General features: G+C 42.0%; 1 protein-coding gene across 1 annotated transcript; it reads left to right on the top strand.

Annotated features, from left to right (window-relative positions):
- Window positions 1-12,095: 12,095 nt before the first annotated feature.
- Window positions 12,096-13,028, top strand: LOC133090230 (olfactory receptor 2T27-like). The gene has a single exon (XM_061188572.1). It carries the CDS (start codon window positions 12,150-12,152, stop codon window positions 13,026-13,028), a length of 879 nt encoding a protein of 292 aa, XP_061044555.1. The 5' UTR covers window positions 12,096-12,149.
- The last annotated feature ends 3,648 nt before the right edge of the window (window positions 13,029-16,676 follow it).

Below are 16,676 nucleotides of genomic sequence, written 5' to 3'. Positions count from 1 at the left end.
ATAAACAAAAATTATAAACCACTAGCCAGACTCATTAAGAAAAAAAGGTAGAAGACTCAAATCAACAGAATTAGAAATGAGAAAGGAGAAGAAACAACTGACCCTGCAGAAATACAAAGCATCATGAGAGATTACTACAAGCAACTATATGCTATAAAAATGGACAACCTGGAATAAATGGACATATTCTTAGAAAAGCACAGCCTTCCGAGACTGAACCAGGAAGAAATAGAAAATATGAAGAGACCAATCACAAGCACAGAAATTGAAACTGTGATTAAAAATCTTCCAACAAACAAAAGCCCAGGACCAGGTGGTTTCCCAGGCGAATTCTATCAAACATTTTCAGAAGAGCTAACATCTATCCTTCTCAAACTCTTCCAAAATATAGCAGAGGGAGGAACACTCCCAAACTCATTCTATGAGGCCACCATCACCCTGATACCAAAACCAGACAAAGTTGTCACAATGAAAGAAAACTACAGACCAATATCACTGATGAACATAGGTGCAAAAATCCTCAACAAAAAACTAGCAAACAGAATCCAACAGCACATTTAAAGGATCATACACCATGATCAAGTGGGGTTTATCCCAGGCATGCAAGGATTCTTCAATATATACAAATCAATCAATGTGATACACCATATTAACAAATTGAAGGATAAAAACCATATGATAATCTCAGTAGATGCAGAAAAAGCTTTCAACAAAATTCAGCACCCATTTATGATAAAAAACTCTCCAGAAAATAGGCATAGAGGGAACTTACCTCAACATAATACAGGCCATATATGACAAAACCACAGCCAACATCGTTTCCAGTGGTGAAAAACTGAAAGCATTTCCACTAAGATAAGGAACAAAACAAGGATATCCACTCTCACCACTCTTATTCAACATAGTTTTGGAAGTCCTAGCCACAGTAATCAGAGAAGAAAGAGAAATAAAAGCAGTACAAATTGGAAAATAAGTAAAACTGTCACTGTTTGCCGATGACATGATACTATACATAGAAAATCCTAAAGATGCCAACAGAAAACTACTAGAACTAATCAATGAATTTGGTAAGCTTGCAGGATACAAAATTAATGCATAGAAATCTCTGGCATTCTTATACACCAACAAGAAAAAGTCAGAAAGAGAAATTAAGGAAACACTCCCATTTACCATTGCAACAAAGGAATAAAATAACTAGGAATAAACCTGCCTAAGGAGGTGAAAGACTTGTACTCAGAAAACTATAAAACACTGATGAAAGAAATCAAAGATCACATAAACAGATGGAGAAATATAGCATGTTCTTGGATTTGTAGAATCAATATTGTTAAATGACTATACTACCCAGAGCAATCTACAGATTCAGTGCAATCCCTATCAAACTATGAATGACATTCTTCACAGAATTAGAACAAAAATTTTACAATTCATATGGAAACACAAAAGACCCTGAATAGCCAAAGCAATCTTGAGAAAGAAAAACGGAGTTGGAGGAATCAGGCTCCCCAACTTCAAACTATACCACAAAGCTACAGTAATCAAGACAGTATGGTACTGGCACAAAAACAGAAATATAGATCAATGGTACAGATTAGAATGCCCAGAGATAAACCCACACACATATGGGCACCTAATTTATGACAAAGGAGGCAAGAACATACAGTGGAGAAAAGACAGCCTCTTTGGTAAGTGGTGCTGGGAAAACTGGACAGCTACGTTTAAAAGAATGAAATTAGAACACTTCCTAACACCATATGCAAAAATAAACACCGAATGGATTAAAGACTTAAATGTAAGACCAGACACTATAATACTCTTAGAGGAAAACATAGGAAAAACACTCTTTGACATAAACCACAGCAAGATCTTTTTTGACCCACCTCCGAGTAAAAACAAAAATAAACATAAAAACAAAAATAAAAATAAATGGCACTTAATTAAATTTAAAAGGTTTTGCACAGCAAAGGAAACCATAAACAAGAAAGACAACCCTCAGAATGGGAGAAAATATTTGCAAACGAAACAACAAATAAAGGATTTATCTCCAAAATATATAAACAGCTTATGGAGCTCAATATCAAAAAAAGAACAATCCAGTTAAAAAAAGGCCAGAACACCTAAATAGATATTTCACCAAGGAAGACATACAGATGGCCAAGAGGCACCTGAAAAGATGCTCAACATCACTAATTATTAGAGGAATGCAGATCAAAACTACAATGAGGTATCACATCACACCTGTCAGAATGGTCATTTTCAAAAATTCTAGAAACAATAAATGCTGGAAAGGGTGTGGAGAAAAGGGAACCCTCTTGCACTGTTGGTGGGAATGTAAATTGATACAGTCACTATGGAGAACAGTATGGAGATTCCTTAAAAAACTAAAAATAGAACTACCATACGACCCAGCAATCCCACTACTGGGCATGTACCCTGAGAAAACCATAATTCAGAAAGAGTCATGTACCACAATGTTCATTGCAGCTCTACTTACAATAGCCAGGACATGGAAGCAACCTAAGTGTCCATCGACAGATGAATGGGTAAAGAAGATATGGCACAGATGTACAATGGAATATTACTCAGCCATAAAAAGAAATGAAATGGAATTTTTTGTAGTGAGGTGGATGGACCTAGAATCTGTCATACAGAGTGAAGTAAGTCAGAAAGAGAAAAACAAATACCGTATGCTAACACATATATATGGAATCAAAAAAAAAAAAAAGGTACTGATGAACGTAGTTGCAGGGCAGGAATAAAGAGGTAGACATAGAAAATGGACTTGAGGACAAGGGGTGGGAGGGAGAAGCTGGAGTGATGTGAGAGTAGCATCGACATATATACACTACCGAATGTAAAGTAGTTGGCTGGTGGGAAGCAGCAGCATAGCACAGGGAGATCAGCTCGGTGCTTTGCAATGACCTAGAGGGGTGGGATAGGGAGGAGAGGAGGGAAGCTCAAGAGGGAGGGGATATGGGGACATGTATATGCATATGGCTGATTCGCTTTGTTGTGCAACAGAAACTAACACTGTATTGTGAAGCAATCATACTCCAATAAGGATCTATTTTTTTTAAAAAAGGTACATGTATGTACCTTTTCCCTATGACCCAGCAATTCACTTCTACAGAAATAAAAACATATGTCCACAAAAAGAAAAAAAAAAAAGCCAATAGCACTTTAAATATAAAAGGAAATGTGACAGTTGGGCTGAACAAAAGGCCACATTCTTTTAAAAAAGGAAACTCCTATTATTCTACTTTCCACTTAAAAGCAACTTGACTCAAGTGTGCAGAGATGCAATAGTTTCTGGTTGTACTTTTTCTGATAGAACAGTACAGCAGTGGTCAGTGAACCACAGAAGGCACCCTGACCAGGTGGATAAGGAAGAGAGGTTCTTTCTCCCTGGCATTCGGGTTACATACTTTTTAGGACTATTTGGGCACTTGGAACCTTCAGGGAAAGCGAGCATCTAGATATATAAATGTTAAAAAAGAAACAAGATGGTTGCCATTAGATATTGTAGGATAAAAAGCTGTTCCATAAGCCCCTGCCAGCTCTATGGGTTAAAAGTCCAACATTGCATCAAGACATGGTCAGTGGCCAATAAATACTTGTTGAATGAGTAAAAGTAAGAACAAAAGAATAAAAACTCTGCAGCAACAAAATAAGTTTAGATTTGGTTAAAATATGAATAACCTTAGCAGAATTGGGAACCGTTAATTACCCCAAGCTCAGTGCTCCTGGACAAGATGCTTTCCTTTTGGAGTCTCAGTTTCAACTTCTGCAAAATAGGATACTAGTATTCAGCTCACTTCATTTTGCTTTGATTGAGATTATAAATTCTGGAAGCACAGCAATCTTGTCTCTGTGATCTCCACATTCAGCTGGTAGCAACAAATGTTTGACACATGCACAGAAAAAACGAAGTAATCAAGTAATGAGATATTAGATATAGATCATATTTTGTAACTTTTATATTATTCAGAGATAGGCTCTTGGTTGGAAAACAATCAAACATCTGATGAATTTTGTTGAGAAATAGCCCAAAGCCATTGTTTTCACTGAAATAACTGGTTGATTCATTCTAAAATGTCAGTTTAATAGACCTGTGTAGACATAACCACCAAACAGCCACATTATGGGGGTCCATGCATGTTAATATGACCTAAATTCCCACATATCCATCTAGGACTGATGAATTACACATAGCACATGCTGGCTGCATGATAGACAAGAAAACTCATAGTCTCCACCAAGACCCAGACCTGGGTTCACCCCCCAGATCTGCCATCTGCTGGGCAGATGACCTTGAGCACTAAGCTAGTTAACCTTCTGAATTTGTATTTCTTCATGTGTAAAATAACAATCTATTTCCTACTTCATAAAATTACTAAGAGGATAATAATAATAATAAAAAATAATGTGTTGTGTCTAATACGAAATGGGAGATAAGAATAGTTTGCTTCCCATTCTGATTGCTTTCAGAACTAAGGAATAAAAACCCATTAGAACAATAGGACCAATAAAACCAGTTATAACTAAAAGCAACTTCAGGAGATATTTGGGAGAAAGAAAGAAAGGAAGGAAGGAAGGAAAGGAAGGAGGGAGGGAGGGAGGGAAGGAAGGAAGGAAGGAAGGGAGGAAGGAGGGGGAGGGAGGGAGGATGGGAGGGAGGAAAGAGGGGAAGACGCTTCTCCACATCTCTAATTGCTGACTAGGGAGCAGTTTCCCTCACAGAGATGATCTGTGTTGATCTAACCAACAATTCCCAAGTCTGCCCCACTGTGTTTATAAGGGTTTGAAACAATAGTGCGGGCGGCCTGGAGCCCCTGAAGACACTGCATTATGGCTAAGGAAGTAATTGTGTGTTTTTTTCAGAGAAGCCCCAACTTGTCCAGAAACCAGGAACTTTATCTCAGACCTTGACACTTGCTCTTATTTAGAATTCTTTTCAATATAGATTGTGTCTACTTTCTGAAGCTACTTAACTGCCTGCATATAAAATCCCTAGGAAATACTTAGGAGCCAACAAGGAGAGAATTACAGCTCTCAGTTTTGGAAAACATCCTGTCCAACAGCAGGGCCTCAGGTATTCACACAGGTAAGGAATCTGCTCCCCTATTTGTAAAGAATCCCAAAGGATGGAGAGCCACAATCTGCCTCAATCAGCTATTTCAGAAATAAACAGCTTTCTCTGCCAGGACATCCTTCCTGTAATCCATCTCATTCTATATTCATTAATCAGGGGGACTTCGTTAAAGTGCTGGTGGGAGAGGAGAACTAAGAACTGTGGTTAGTCACCCTCCACCTTCTTCTCTCCTGTCTGTAAGAAGTTTCTTTAGATGTTTCCACCTAGGTTTTTTTAAAATCCTTTTTTTAAAATTGAATTATAGTTGATTTACAATATTGTGTTATTTTCAGGTGTACAGCAAAGTGGTTCTGTTATGGAACATTCTCTAAGATAGATCCATCCAGGTTTTATTGGAGCAGAGTTTGTAAATCACTTGGCTCGAGGTTAAAGTCAGTCTATTAACTGGCATTTCTAAAAGTAATTCCTTGAATTTAGGCTGGCATTTGGTGACGAGTCACACATGAATTTTGGAGCTGTGAGATTTCAGAGAGCAGTCAGAAGGTTGTCAAAACAAAATGATGTGGGGCCACAGGTCGTGGCTTTGGGTCAGACTGAGTTTGAACCCCCCACTCTGGCATTGGCCATCCTCTGAATCTCGGCTTTCTACTCTGTAAAACACAGATAACAATGCCTATGCAGAACACATGCATATAGCACACTGAGCACAATCCCGGCACACAGTAAACTGGTAGGTGGAAATATTAAAACCATGGGTGTCTAGAGACCGCAGTGCTGAGAAATCCCAACATCATGTTAAACTGTGGAACAAAGAGATGCTTACCTCTCCCCTCACCACCGCTATCCTCTGACCTGTCTCAACACCTGTTTCAACAGGTGACCAAACTGCTCATTGTCTCCCTGACACTGAGTTCAGCTTTTGGCCACAATTACAGAACATTAAACAAAGCAGAGTTGTGGAAATTTTGTCCATAAATCAGGCTAATAGCAAGAGGTCGTATAGTGGCAGTTTCTTCCTCATTCAGCCTGAGCCACATCTGTGATAGCCTGATTCCATCCTTGTGTTATAAAGTAAAAACACCTACCAGTGTTTCTGGGTATATCTAACGACCTCAAATACTCATCAGTGAAATTGGCAGTTTGTGCCAACCTGCCCATTGCTTAGGCAACACCTGACCATGTCTGTTTGGATCCTATAAAACTCAGGCTGAGGTTGTTTTGATGCTCGAAATAGGTGTGAATTTTCACAACTTCAAAAGTATCTCCTTTAGTCAACTGGATGAGCTTTGGTCTATCCCTTTACTTCTGTCATGAGTGGTGGTCTTGTTCATTCACTTAACCACTCAACAGCCTCATTCACCTGCCACAATATGCACTGCTCATCATTCTGCTCCATGCAGCATGGAATAGGAATACCTTTATGGAACTTAGGTTTGGGCAAAACTCACCCAGGAAATCAGAGTGACCAAGAGAAAGCTTTCCCAGTCTTGGCACTATGGACATTTTGGGCTAGTTAATTCTCTGTTGGGGGGCTGTCCTGTACACCCCTGTGTTTAGTAGCACCCCTGGCCTCTTCCCACTATACACCATTAGCACCCCTCCCTTTAGTTGTGACGACCAAAAAAATGTCTTCAGACATTGACAAATGTCCCCGGGGGGGGGGGGGGTAAAATCACCACTGGTTGAGAACATCTGGACTAGAGCAGTGGTTCTCAAACTTTAGCAAACATGAGACCAACTGGAGGACTTGTTAAAACAGACTTCTGAGCTGCCGCCCAGGGTTTCTGATTTGATAGGTCTGGGGTGGGGCCTGAGAATTGGCATTTTAAGTAAGTGGCTGATGCTACTGATCCAAGGACCACATTTTGGTCTAAGGATACGTGGGTGCCAGCATTTGGCATATCTTGCATGTTTGTGAAATCCCTAATTTAGTGGTTTCCAGATTTGTCTGCAGATTAGAACCATCTGATAATCATTTAAACCTTCCAACAATTCAGCCATATCCCAGACCAATTCAATCTCTCCTTCTGGGGATGAGGCACAGGAATCAGTATTTTGAAGCTTCCCAGATAATTCCGATGTGCAGACAGATTTGGGAACTACGGCTCTAAATGCCATTACCTTATCTGTAATTTGGGGCTAAGCAATTTTTATCTTCCTAGCACATATGTCCTGTAAGTCTCAAAAGCACAGCTAAATCATGAGCACTGGCCTACATGGAATTGTGCAATCCTTGCATCTGTGGGTGATAAAATGGGGCAAATTCAGTTACAAAAGCTTTTCAAGCATGGCATTCTGAAATTGAAAGGAGCACTAGGGACAGGGCAGCAGCTCACACTAATCATGGTAAAGGTGGATGGGTTATATTGTAGAAAGATGGGGCTCTAAGGGAAAAACAGGAAACCTTTAGGCATGCCCTATTGAAAGGAGATGGATTTCAGGCTTCAGCTTTCAGGTTCTCCATGAGGACTCTCCAAGGGACCTGCCCTGGTTTCTGAACCTCAGCCTGGAGCCCAGGAAGTAAAACAGTCAACAGGAGACTGAGGCTCCACATGGAGACTGCAGACTGGGAAAATGTGAGGTGAGTAGGGGATGAAATTGGAGATGGAGAGATGGGGAAGTAGTTTAAAACTCTTACCTCAATTTATGCAGCCCCATAATTGACAACGGGCAAATCTACAACTTCCCCTCTGTCAAACTGCAAAATTTAAAATCTCTGACCATCTGGAAGATGTTTTTGTTTGTTTTTTTATACCATACTTCTCCAAAAGGTAGATATCTTAAACTGTAAAAACCAATATTATGCTTTACAAAAAAGAAAAATCAGTCAAACTGCAGAGGAATAAAAAAATATATCAGCACAGAAAAATCATAAGAGAGAAAATGAAGACTTGGGCTAGATATAGCCAACGACACAAAATGGTCATTCACATTGAGCATTCCTTTTTTGGTTGTTCATTGTAGTAATTCTTTAATGCCTGCTGGGTACCAGTTCAGATCTAAGCAAGCTAGAAGATGCAAGAATAGAAAATCATATCCTCTTCTTCCCGGGAACAGTCTCAAAGAAAAGGAATCACCCTAAATAATTATTCTGAGACACACACACACACACGCACACACACATTCACTGCATACACTGCAATGCAGATGTGTGTGTGTCAATACTGAAAAACTGCCATGAGAAGAAAAATAAACAGTGTCAGGACAACCAAAAAAAGCATTTCTGGATGCAGGTGCTCATGTACAACTCCAGAGAGCAGATGTTGAATTCAGATGGCTATGCCAGAGGATGGCCATAGAGGTAATAGTGTTTTGTGGATGTGTGTGTTTCTTTCATCTACTCACCATACACATCCTACATTGGCCAAGGGCCACAGGGAACCACATTCTGTGGAGAAATATAAAAGAAGGAAAGGACAGAGTCCCTCATCACAGGAAATTTCCAATCTAGATGGGAGATCCCGTGTGCAGTAGAAAAGCCCACCCCATCACAACATACAGAACCCCCTTCAAGGCTTCTGAGAACAAAACCTGTAGAAAGGAAACCTCCAGGTGGAAGGGACTAGGGGCTCTTTGCAGGTACAAGTGTTGACTGTATGATTATTTTGCAAAACTAATTTTCTTAAGTGAGGAAAGGAAGAGTTCTAACATTTATTGACTACGTATTATGCAAAAGGCACAACCTCAACATTTTTCTTATTCAACATTTGCCATAACCCTGAGAAACGAGCTTCATGACCCATTTTACAGGGAGATAAGCAGAGGCTCAAGGTTATAAAAGTGGTAACAGTCGTGCCATTAATAGCAGCCGACACTTAAACAGCACATTCCTTCTGCCTGACTGTACCCAAAGAGCACTCTACAGGTATTAACCACTTAATGCTCTCAACAATGTTTGAGATGAGGAGCCTGAGGCTGAGTAACCTGTCCAAGTCACAGGGCTGGGAAATGGTGGAGCTGAGGCTTGAACCCAAGCTACCTGACCACAGAGACTAATTCCTTAAGCACAATGGTTTAAAACTGGGTAAAACCTGCAACAGACATTCTGCCACATCTGGCTCAAATTATTACAGATTCTATACCTGTGAATATTCTTATTCTTTTTCATTTGCCTTAGAGAAGGGGGAAAGGGAAAGAAAGGTAACTTATGGTGGAGTTCTAGTGCTGAGGTTCTCCACTGGGTACAATTTTTTCCTGTAGAGGACATTTGGCAATGTCTGCAAACACTTCTGTTTGTCACAACTTGGATAGAATACTTCTGGCATCTAATGGAAGCATCCAAGGTGCTGCTAAATGTCCTGCAATGCACAGGACAGTGTGCCCCCTACCCACAGCAATGATCCATCTTAAAATTTCAATTGGGCCAAGGTTGAGAAAGCCTACTCTAGAACAGTTAGGAGGATTTTGGATCTGGCCTAGAAAATCAAAAATATGTTGACCAAGGCTCACGCTGCTCATGGAAAAAAATGGGAATGTTGGACTATGGTCCTTACAGCTGTAAAACCTACTGGTTCTGAGCCATTTGAGACACCAAACCATACAAGCTGTGCCTATAAGTTTTCCAAAACAGGGACAACATAAGGAAATTCTTTTTTGGGGAATATTTTAAATGTACCTGAGAGCTTGTTTTTATGCAGGATATGGTGAGATGAACAGATCAGTAGATGATTGCCATTGAAAAGATAGTTTGTTACTCACAGTTCCCAAGAGGAGGAGGAATGTCATACCACACAAGACCACGCAGGAAAAAACTAGGGTCGGTAAGGAGGCAGAAGGAGGTGGGTGTGGGGGAAAGCATAGGTAAAAGCCTTTAATGTGGTTTTTGGGGGGATAATTGGGTGAGACAGGGTAAGCAGCTGAGGAGGTTTAGGGTTAGTTTGAATAATTTTGGTGGGCTTTGGGCTACAAGGGTGGTCTCTCGTTGTCTGGGACCTGGCCCTGTGGTGATCTGGGGCATAAGGATAGTTTCCTGGACAGCAGGAGCCTGGTAAATGGAGGCAGATGGTTTGTTTTCACATCAAAGTCATTTTCCAGGGCAAGTTGTTTACTATCTCTATGAATTGGCTAACCCTAAGAGGGGCAGTTCTTCCCTGGTCTGCAAGGAGTCAAGACAACAAAGCATCATAAAACAGAGAAAATAGATGCAGTATGTCATATCTTCACTAAAAGTTCATCTTGAATGTTTGGGTTTAACAGTGTTAACTTCTTGTGCTTAGCTTCAGAGACAGGTTTTGGGAGTAGACCCTGCTACACTCTGAGTGTATTTGATTCATCTCTAAGGGATCTGTGTGCCCAGTGTGAGCAACCTGGAAAAGGTGGAGTTTAAAGCCATGGATAAGAGGGGCCCCATGGCATAGCAGGAAGAGCCAGGACAAGCACTGAGGAGAGGATTTCCCTGTGATCTACTGTGAGACCCAAGGCAAGTCCTGGCTTCAAAGTTCCTTTACACCTTCAACCATGAGATGTGGGCAGTAGGTCTCAACTCAAACCACACATCAGAGTAGCCTGGGAGATTTGAGAAGTACAGGTGCTCAGGGCCCACTCCCAGGATAGATTCAGGGAAACGGGAAATACATATCTCCATCGATTGTACAGCCCTGCTAGTGATTCTGAAGGACATGCAGATAAAGGCCATAGTCTCTCACATCTCTGACATGCTGTGCCTCTGAAACACTTTGCTGCTCCTCCAGCCCTGTCTCAGTGACCCAGTGGTGTCCACCAGCTCCAACATTCTCCCACATTCTCAACTCATTATAGAACACTGGGCAATTTATTTCTCTTCAATCTCTCCATTTAAGTCACTTGCTATCAAACTCAAGCCCACAGATACAAACCAGAATTCCAAGCATTCCCTAGAATTTGGGACCCTGGAACCACCAAAGAGCCTAGAGGCCTCGAAGACTCATGGAATTTGCCTGGTGGCAACTCTCCGCAGGCTCTCTTACAGCAGCGTGAGTGGTTGGAGTTTTTCCCATGTCTACAACTTTTAAAACTGCCTTAGAGTGACTTCTTTCCCATCATAGCTTAACTTGACATTTATTGAAATTGACTTTACCTGAATAAATGTAATTCAAGAAAGGAGAACTTTAGGTCCCCAGATCCTTCCTAAGGGAAACATTGAACATGATTTCCCTACTCCTACCATGAAGTCTACAGATTTATACTTACAATGAGGCCCATTCACTACCAAAAATTTTTAAAGCGATCTTCTTACTAAGATAATAAGACTTAGCTCTAGTGAGACCACTTAAACGAGGTGACAGTTATGAAGATGAGGACAACATACTGCCAGAAACCCATGTAAGAGCAATTACTGCATCTGAGAACAAAGAGTGTGTCTGGGACTCCTGAGGGACAAAGTGACAAGGGAAACAAGGCAAGACACAGGTCTGCTAGCTGATAAAACACACCTTGTCAGCCACAGTCACAGGCTGTCATCTATTTCTAGGAGAAATGCATCACCTGAATCCTCAAGTAAATAAGAATTTTGAACCACATAATTCACATAATGTGTGGATCTAGTCCTCCGATTAAGCATGAGAGTAAATGTTTCATTGAAAAAAAATTTTCCTGTGTGCTTATTTATTTATTTATTGTAAATATGGCTAAGTATGCATATTTTGCAAAACATAAGTTGTTCTAACTTGCTGTGGTTTCTCTTCTAGCTTTTCGAGATAGAAACTTTGATCATTGGTTTTCAGTCTTTCTTCTTTTCTAACATTTGCATTTTGTGTTTTAAGTTCCCCTCTGAGCAGTGCTTTGGCTGCATGCCATGTCTTTTATAGTAGGTTCTCATTGTGAAATAATGTTAACCCTACAAAAATATGCAAATATATTAGCAAGAACCCCCACAGCCCCTTAGCCAGCCTCGCCAGTTACTTTCTGCCGTTTTCATCCATCACCTTCTCTCTGACTCGGGTTGGATGCTTCTGCGCCCTTGGTGAGCCAGTTCACTTTTCCTCCCCACAGTGAAGCTCAGCAGGAGGCAGGCAGGGGCTCTTGGAACCACTCCTCCACCACCGGCTTTGTCTTCACCAGCCTTTTTAATGACAGCCGGATGCACTTGTTCCTCTTCAGCATGGTAGTGGTCGTCTACACACTTGCCATGGCCAGCAACGCTGCCATGGTCCTTCTGATCTGGGCAGATGCCCGGCTCCACACGCCCATGTACTTCCTTCTCAGCCAGCTGTCCTTATTGGACATCTTCTTCACCTCAGTCACTGTCCCCAAGATGATAGCAGGCTTCCTCTTTGGATGGATAAGCATCTCGTTTGGAGGCTGTGGGGCACAAATGTTTTTCTTCATGTTCCTGGGGGCCACAGAGTGCATCCTGCTGGCCCTCATGGCCTATGACCGCTACGTGGCCATCTGCAACCCCCTGCGCTACCCGGTGCTCATGAGCCGCCGGACCTGCCTTCTCCTGGTGGCTGCCTCCTGGCTGGGAGGGTCCCTCAACTCCTCCATCCAGACCGCACTGACCCTGCAGTTCCCCTACTGTGGCTCAAGGAAGATCGCGCATTTCTTCTGTGAGGTGCCGTCACTGCTGAGGTTGGCCTGTGCTGACACGGCTATCTATGAGCTGGTGCTCTTTGTGACAGGCGTGGTGGTCCTCCTGGTGCCCATTGCATTCATCACCACCTCCTATGCCCTAATCCTGGCAGCTGTGCTCCAGATGTACTCTGCGGAGGGACGTTGGAAGGCCCTGGCCACCTGCTCCTCCCACTTGGCAGTTGTCAACCTCTTCTATGGGCCCCTTATTTACACCTACATGTTACCTGCATCCTACCACTCTCCTGGTCAGGATGATGTAGTGTCCGTCTTCTATACGGTCTTCACGCCCATGCTGAACCCTGTCATCTACAGCCTCAGGAACAAGGAAGTGACAGGAGCAATGAAGAAGGTCATAGGGAAGTGTGGGGTGAGTAGGACTGCTTAAGATCCAGGAGAGAGGGATCCCCACCTCTAAGATGTGCCTTTGGCTCCAGGAGCCCATAGTAGGATTTCCTTCCGGGATGAGAAGAGGCCCACATCCACATGTGGAAAAGTGAAAGTGACACTCCCCATCCCCTTCCAGCTCCCACACTTCTCTTCAGAAAGATGTCCAAATGATTCATGTCCACCCACCTTTCCCACCTCAGCAAACTCCAGTCTGGCTTCTCCATCTATCCCTTGTCCAAAGCAGCAATCACTCATCATCTCTATGTCACTAAATGTCCAAGGACTTCCCATTCTCTCCAAAGGGCTCCCAAAGCCCTTAATCTCTGGCTCTTTCCTCAAATTTCTCATTTCTCCCTCTCCTCCAGCCACAATAACCCCTTTTCTGTTCCTCAGAATTCCTAGGCACAGTCTTACCTATGGGTCCTTCAAAGCAGAGTTCTCGATGCATGGGCACTTTCCCGCACATTTTTTGCATGGTTTTGTCCTTCACTTCATTTAGGAACTGCTCAAATATGACCTTTTAGAGATGCCTACACTGGCCACCCTGTCCAAAATAGCATTCCCACCCCATCCCACCATCTTTTTCTAACTTTGTTTGTGCACTCTATATTTCTTGTTCTCTTGAGAATGTGCAATTCAGGAGAACAGAGGCTTTGATCTTTAATGCTGTGCTCAGTTCCTAGAAGAGTGCCGGGTACACAGAGTCCATCAATAAATACCTGTTGAATGAATGGGTAAACCTAAAGAAGATTTTCTTACCTCATCCCAACAGCGTTGGCACTGTTGCTAGTTCCTCCTTGAAAATCTCTCTTCCCTTGGCAGTGACACCACATTTCTGGATTTCCCCCTACTTCTGGCCCACTCCTTCCCATTAAGTGATGAGTGCCTCAAAACGTGGTGCTTGACCCTTCTCTTCTCAGTGCACACTCTCTCTCTCATCACTCTCGTTCAAGACCATGGCTTCAGTTACCAACTGACACTGAAGTTGGTCACATACTTATAGAACAACCAGATGTCTCCTCCAAGATCTGTATCACCCAATTCCACCATAACACCTTACTGGATGTTTCAAAGGCACCCCAAATTCATCATGCCAAGAAACAAAGGCATGATCTCACTTTCATGTCTGGTAAATGAGTGAATGCCTTACCAGGTCAGTAGGTTTCCATCACCACCCACATTCAATCTCTCACCAAGTCCTGTCCATTTGACTGCCAATCCATACCTTTTTACAAGGTGTACTCCTTAAGGTTGCAGCTACCACTACCATAGTCCAAAGATACAGTGGATGATGCAGGAATTTCCAAACATGTCTCCTTGCACCCTTTCTCACCCCACCTCACATACAAAACCACAACTTTTTTCTCAAGGTGTAGTCAAAGAGATCTCCGAACACAAATCTAACTACTTGCCACAACTTCACTCCATAACCTCCCCTTAAACCGTTTTAGCAATTGCCGTTGTTCTTACACATGTCACCATCTAACACGTGATATATTTTTACATACATATATTGCTTACCATCTGTCTTCTCCTACTATAAGGTAAGCTCCATGAGGGCAAATGTTGTCTTTGCACTTGACACATAGTGGGTATTTATCAAATATTGAAGAATGACTACATGAATTAATGAATGTTCTCAGATAAAACAAATAATCTTTCCCATTGCTTACAAAGCCCTGAAGAGTGCAGTCTTCTTGGCTTCGTCTCATGTTTCTTTCTCCTGAATTCTCCTCCTCTGCTCCTTCTTTCCAGGTCATTTCCAGAGCTGTTCCTCTGCCTGGGATGCTGCTTTCTCCTCTGTGCTTAGAATCCTTCCTTCCTTAGCTCAGGTATGATCTCTTCAAGGAATTCTTCTCCAAAATCCCAAACTAAGTCAAGTTCTTTTGCACATGTCCCATTTCCTTCCTAGCCATTATTTCTTCAATTAAGTCTGTCTCCTCCCAGTACTGTAAGCCTCATGAGAGCAGGGAGACTTCATGACTTCACCACGGTGCCTAGCATTGCACCTGACACATTGTAAAGCCTCAATAAGTATTAGAAAACGAAGAAAGGAAGGAAGAAGGCAGCAGGGAGGCAGGGACGAAGGAAGGAATAATCTCTGATTGCAGTCTTGTACCTCCAAATTAGCCCATACTTTACTATCCTAAGTCTTTGCTTTTATCAGGCAACTACCATAAGGGATGTCTCAATCACTTTATATATTTTTAAGACATCTCTAAAAGTCTTCAGAGGCCAGAAATCCATCCTGAAAGCCCAATCTGCATCCCTTTTACTGCAGCTGTATTAATTAATTGATTCTTAATAAAAATTGAGACCAGCATAGAGAAGTGCGTTCCCACCCAAACACTTTCACCACATTCCCTTCCCAAGAGGTAATTCACTAAAGGGAGAATGAGTATTCCAAAGGATTATGTGGAGGCCAAGATGTCATAATAACATCCCCACCATTTAATTCCAGAACAGGATCCCCTTCACCACCACAGTCTTCTACCCCATACTCTGTAAGCATGACCTTTAACTCCTTAGCACTTGCCCAAACAAAGAAGACAGCCATCATTTACAATTATTGATGCATCTGACCTCACACTCATGAAATATGTGAGCAAGCTTTGATCATTAACAAGTAAAAAATAATCTGTCTGCTCATCCCTTCCTGTGCTACAGAGAGCAAGCTATATTAAGATATCCAGTTTGGCCTTCTTTATAAATATACCCCAATTTCAACTAAGCAGATACCACCTGGAATATATTTCCCAGTTACCAATGCAGCAAGGTATGTCTATGTACTTAAGCTCTGGCCAGTGTACCATAAGCATAAATGTAGCCATTCAGCAGGGTCCACAGATGTCAGAGCAGGGTCACACTCCTCTCCACCCCACCACCTTTCCCTCCTGGCTGACATGTAGTCATGAGAAATGGAGCTTCAGCAGATATCTTCGAATATGAGGTAGAAGCCAGGAAATGAGAATATCAGAACAACAACAAGGAAGGAAACTGAGTTCCTGAAGTCATGTAGTAAATCAACCACTCTGTTTTCTGCACTTGCAGTGAACCTAATCCTAATTAGCAAACTTTCACACCACAGAAGTGACAGGAAGAGGGCAGACACTTTTCACAGTGTGGCGGGAATCACTGTGTAGCCCCACACTGCTGGAATGCCAGGAAAAAAGCCTCCTGAAAAGTAAGTTAAGCATGCCAGAAAGCACACACCAGAACACAACATGGGGACTATAAGTGGCTGTGAGAATCTGATCTCCACGTGGAAAAAATGGCAAACTCCAATAAGACCTGGCACTTAAGAAAATACACATCACAGAATTTCCAATTTATGATGTAAGCTACTAGCTTTTTTCTTTTAGTAGTACCTGAAAACATGAAAATGGGAAGATTTTTAAAATGAGTCAGCAAGGAATCTTTGCCAAGTGACATGGGGAAGCCTAGATCTATTAGACAAGAGAAATGCCAAAATAAAGTGGAGAAGCATGAAGCTAAATTCCAGAAATGAAAAGGGAAGATCTCAGCACAGTAGAAAATACTGTTGCTTGAGAAGAAAATGGGGGAGAGATATTGATGACCCAGGAGAAAGTGACAAAGGTCCCTAACAATGACCAAATCCTTCCCAAGACAAAGGACATAATACTTA

The sequence above is a fragment of the Eubalaena glacialis genome, chromosome 4 (assembly GCF_028564815.1).
Source record: "Eubalaena glacialis isolate mEubGla1 chromosome 4, mEubGla1.1.hap2.+ XY, whole genome shotgun sequence".
In the NCBI taxonomy this organism is placed as follows: Eukaryota; Metazoa; Chordata; class Mammalia; order Artiodactyla; family Balaenidae; genus Eubalaena; species Eubalaena glacialis.
This window is presented reverse-complemented; position numbering and strand designations above follow the sequence as displayed.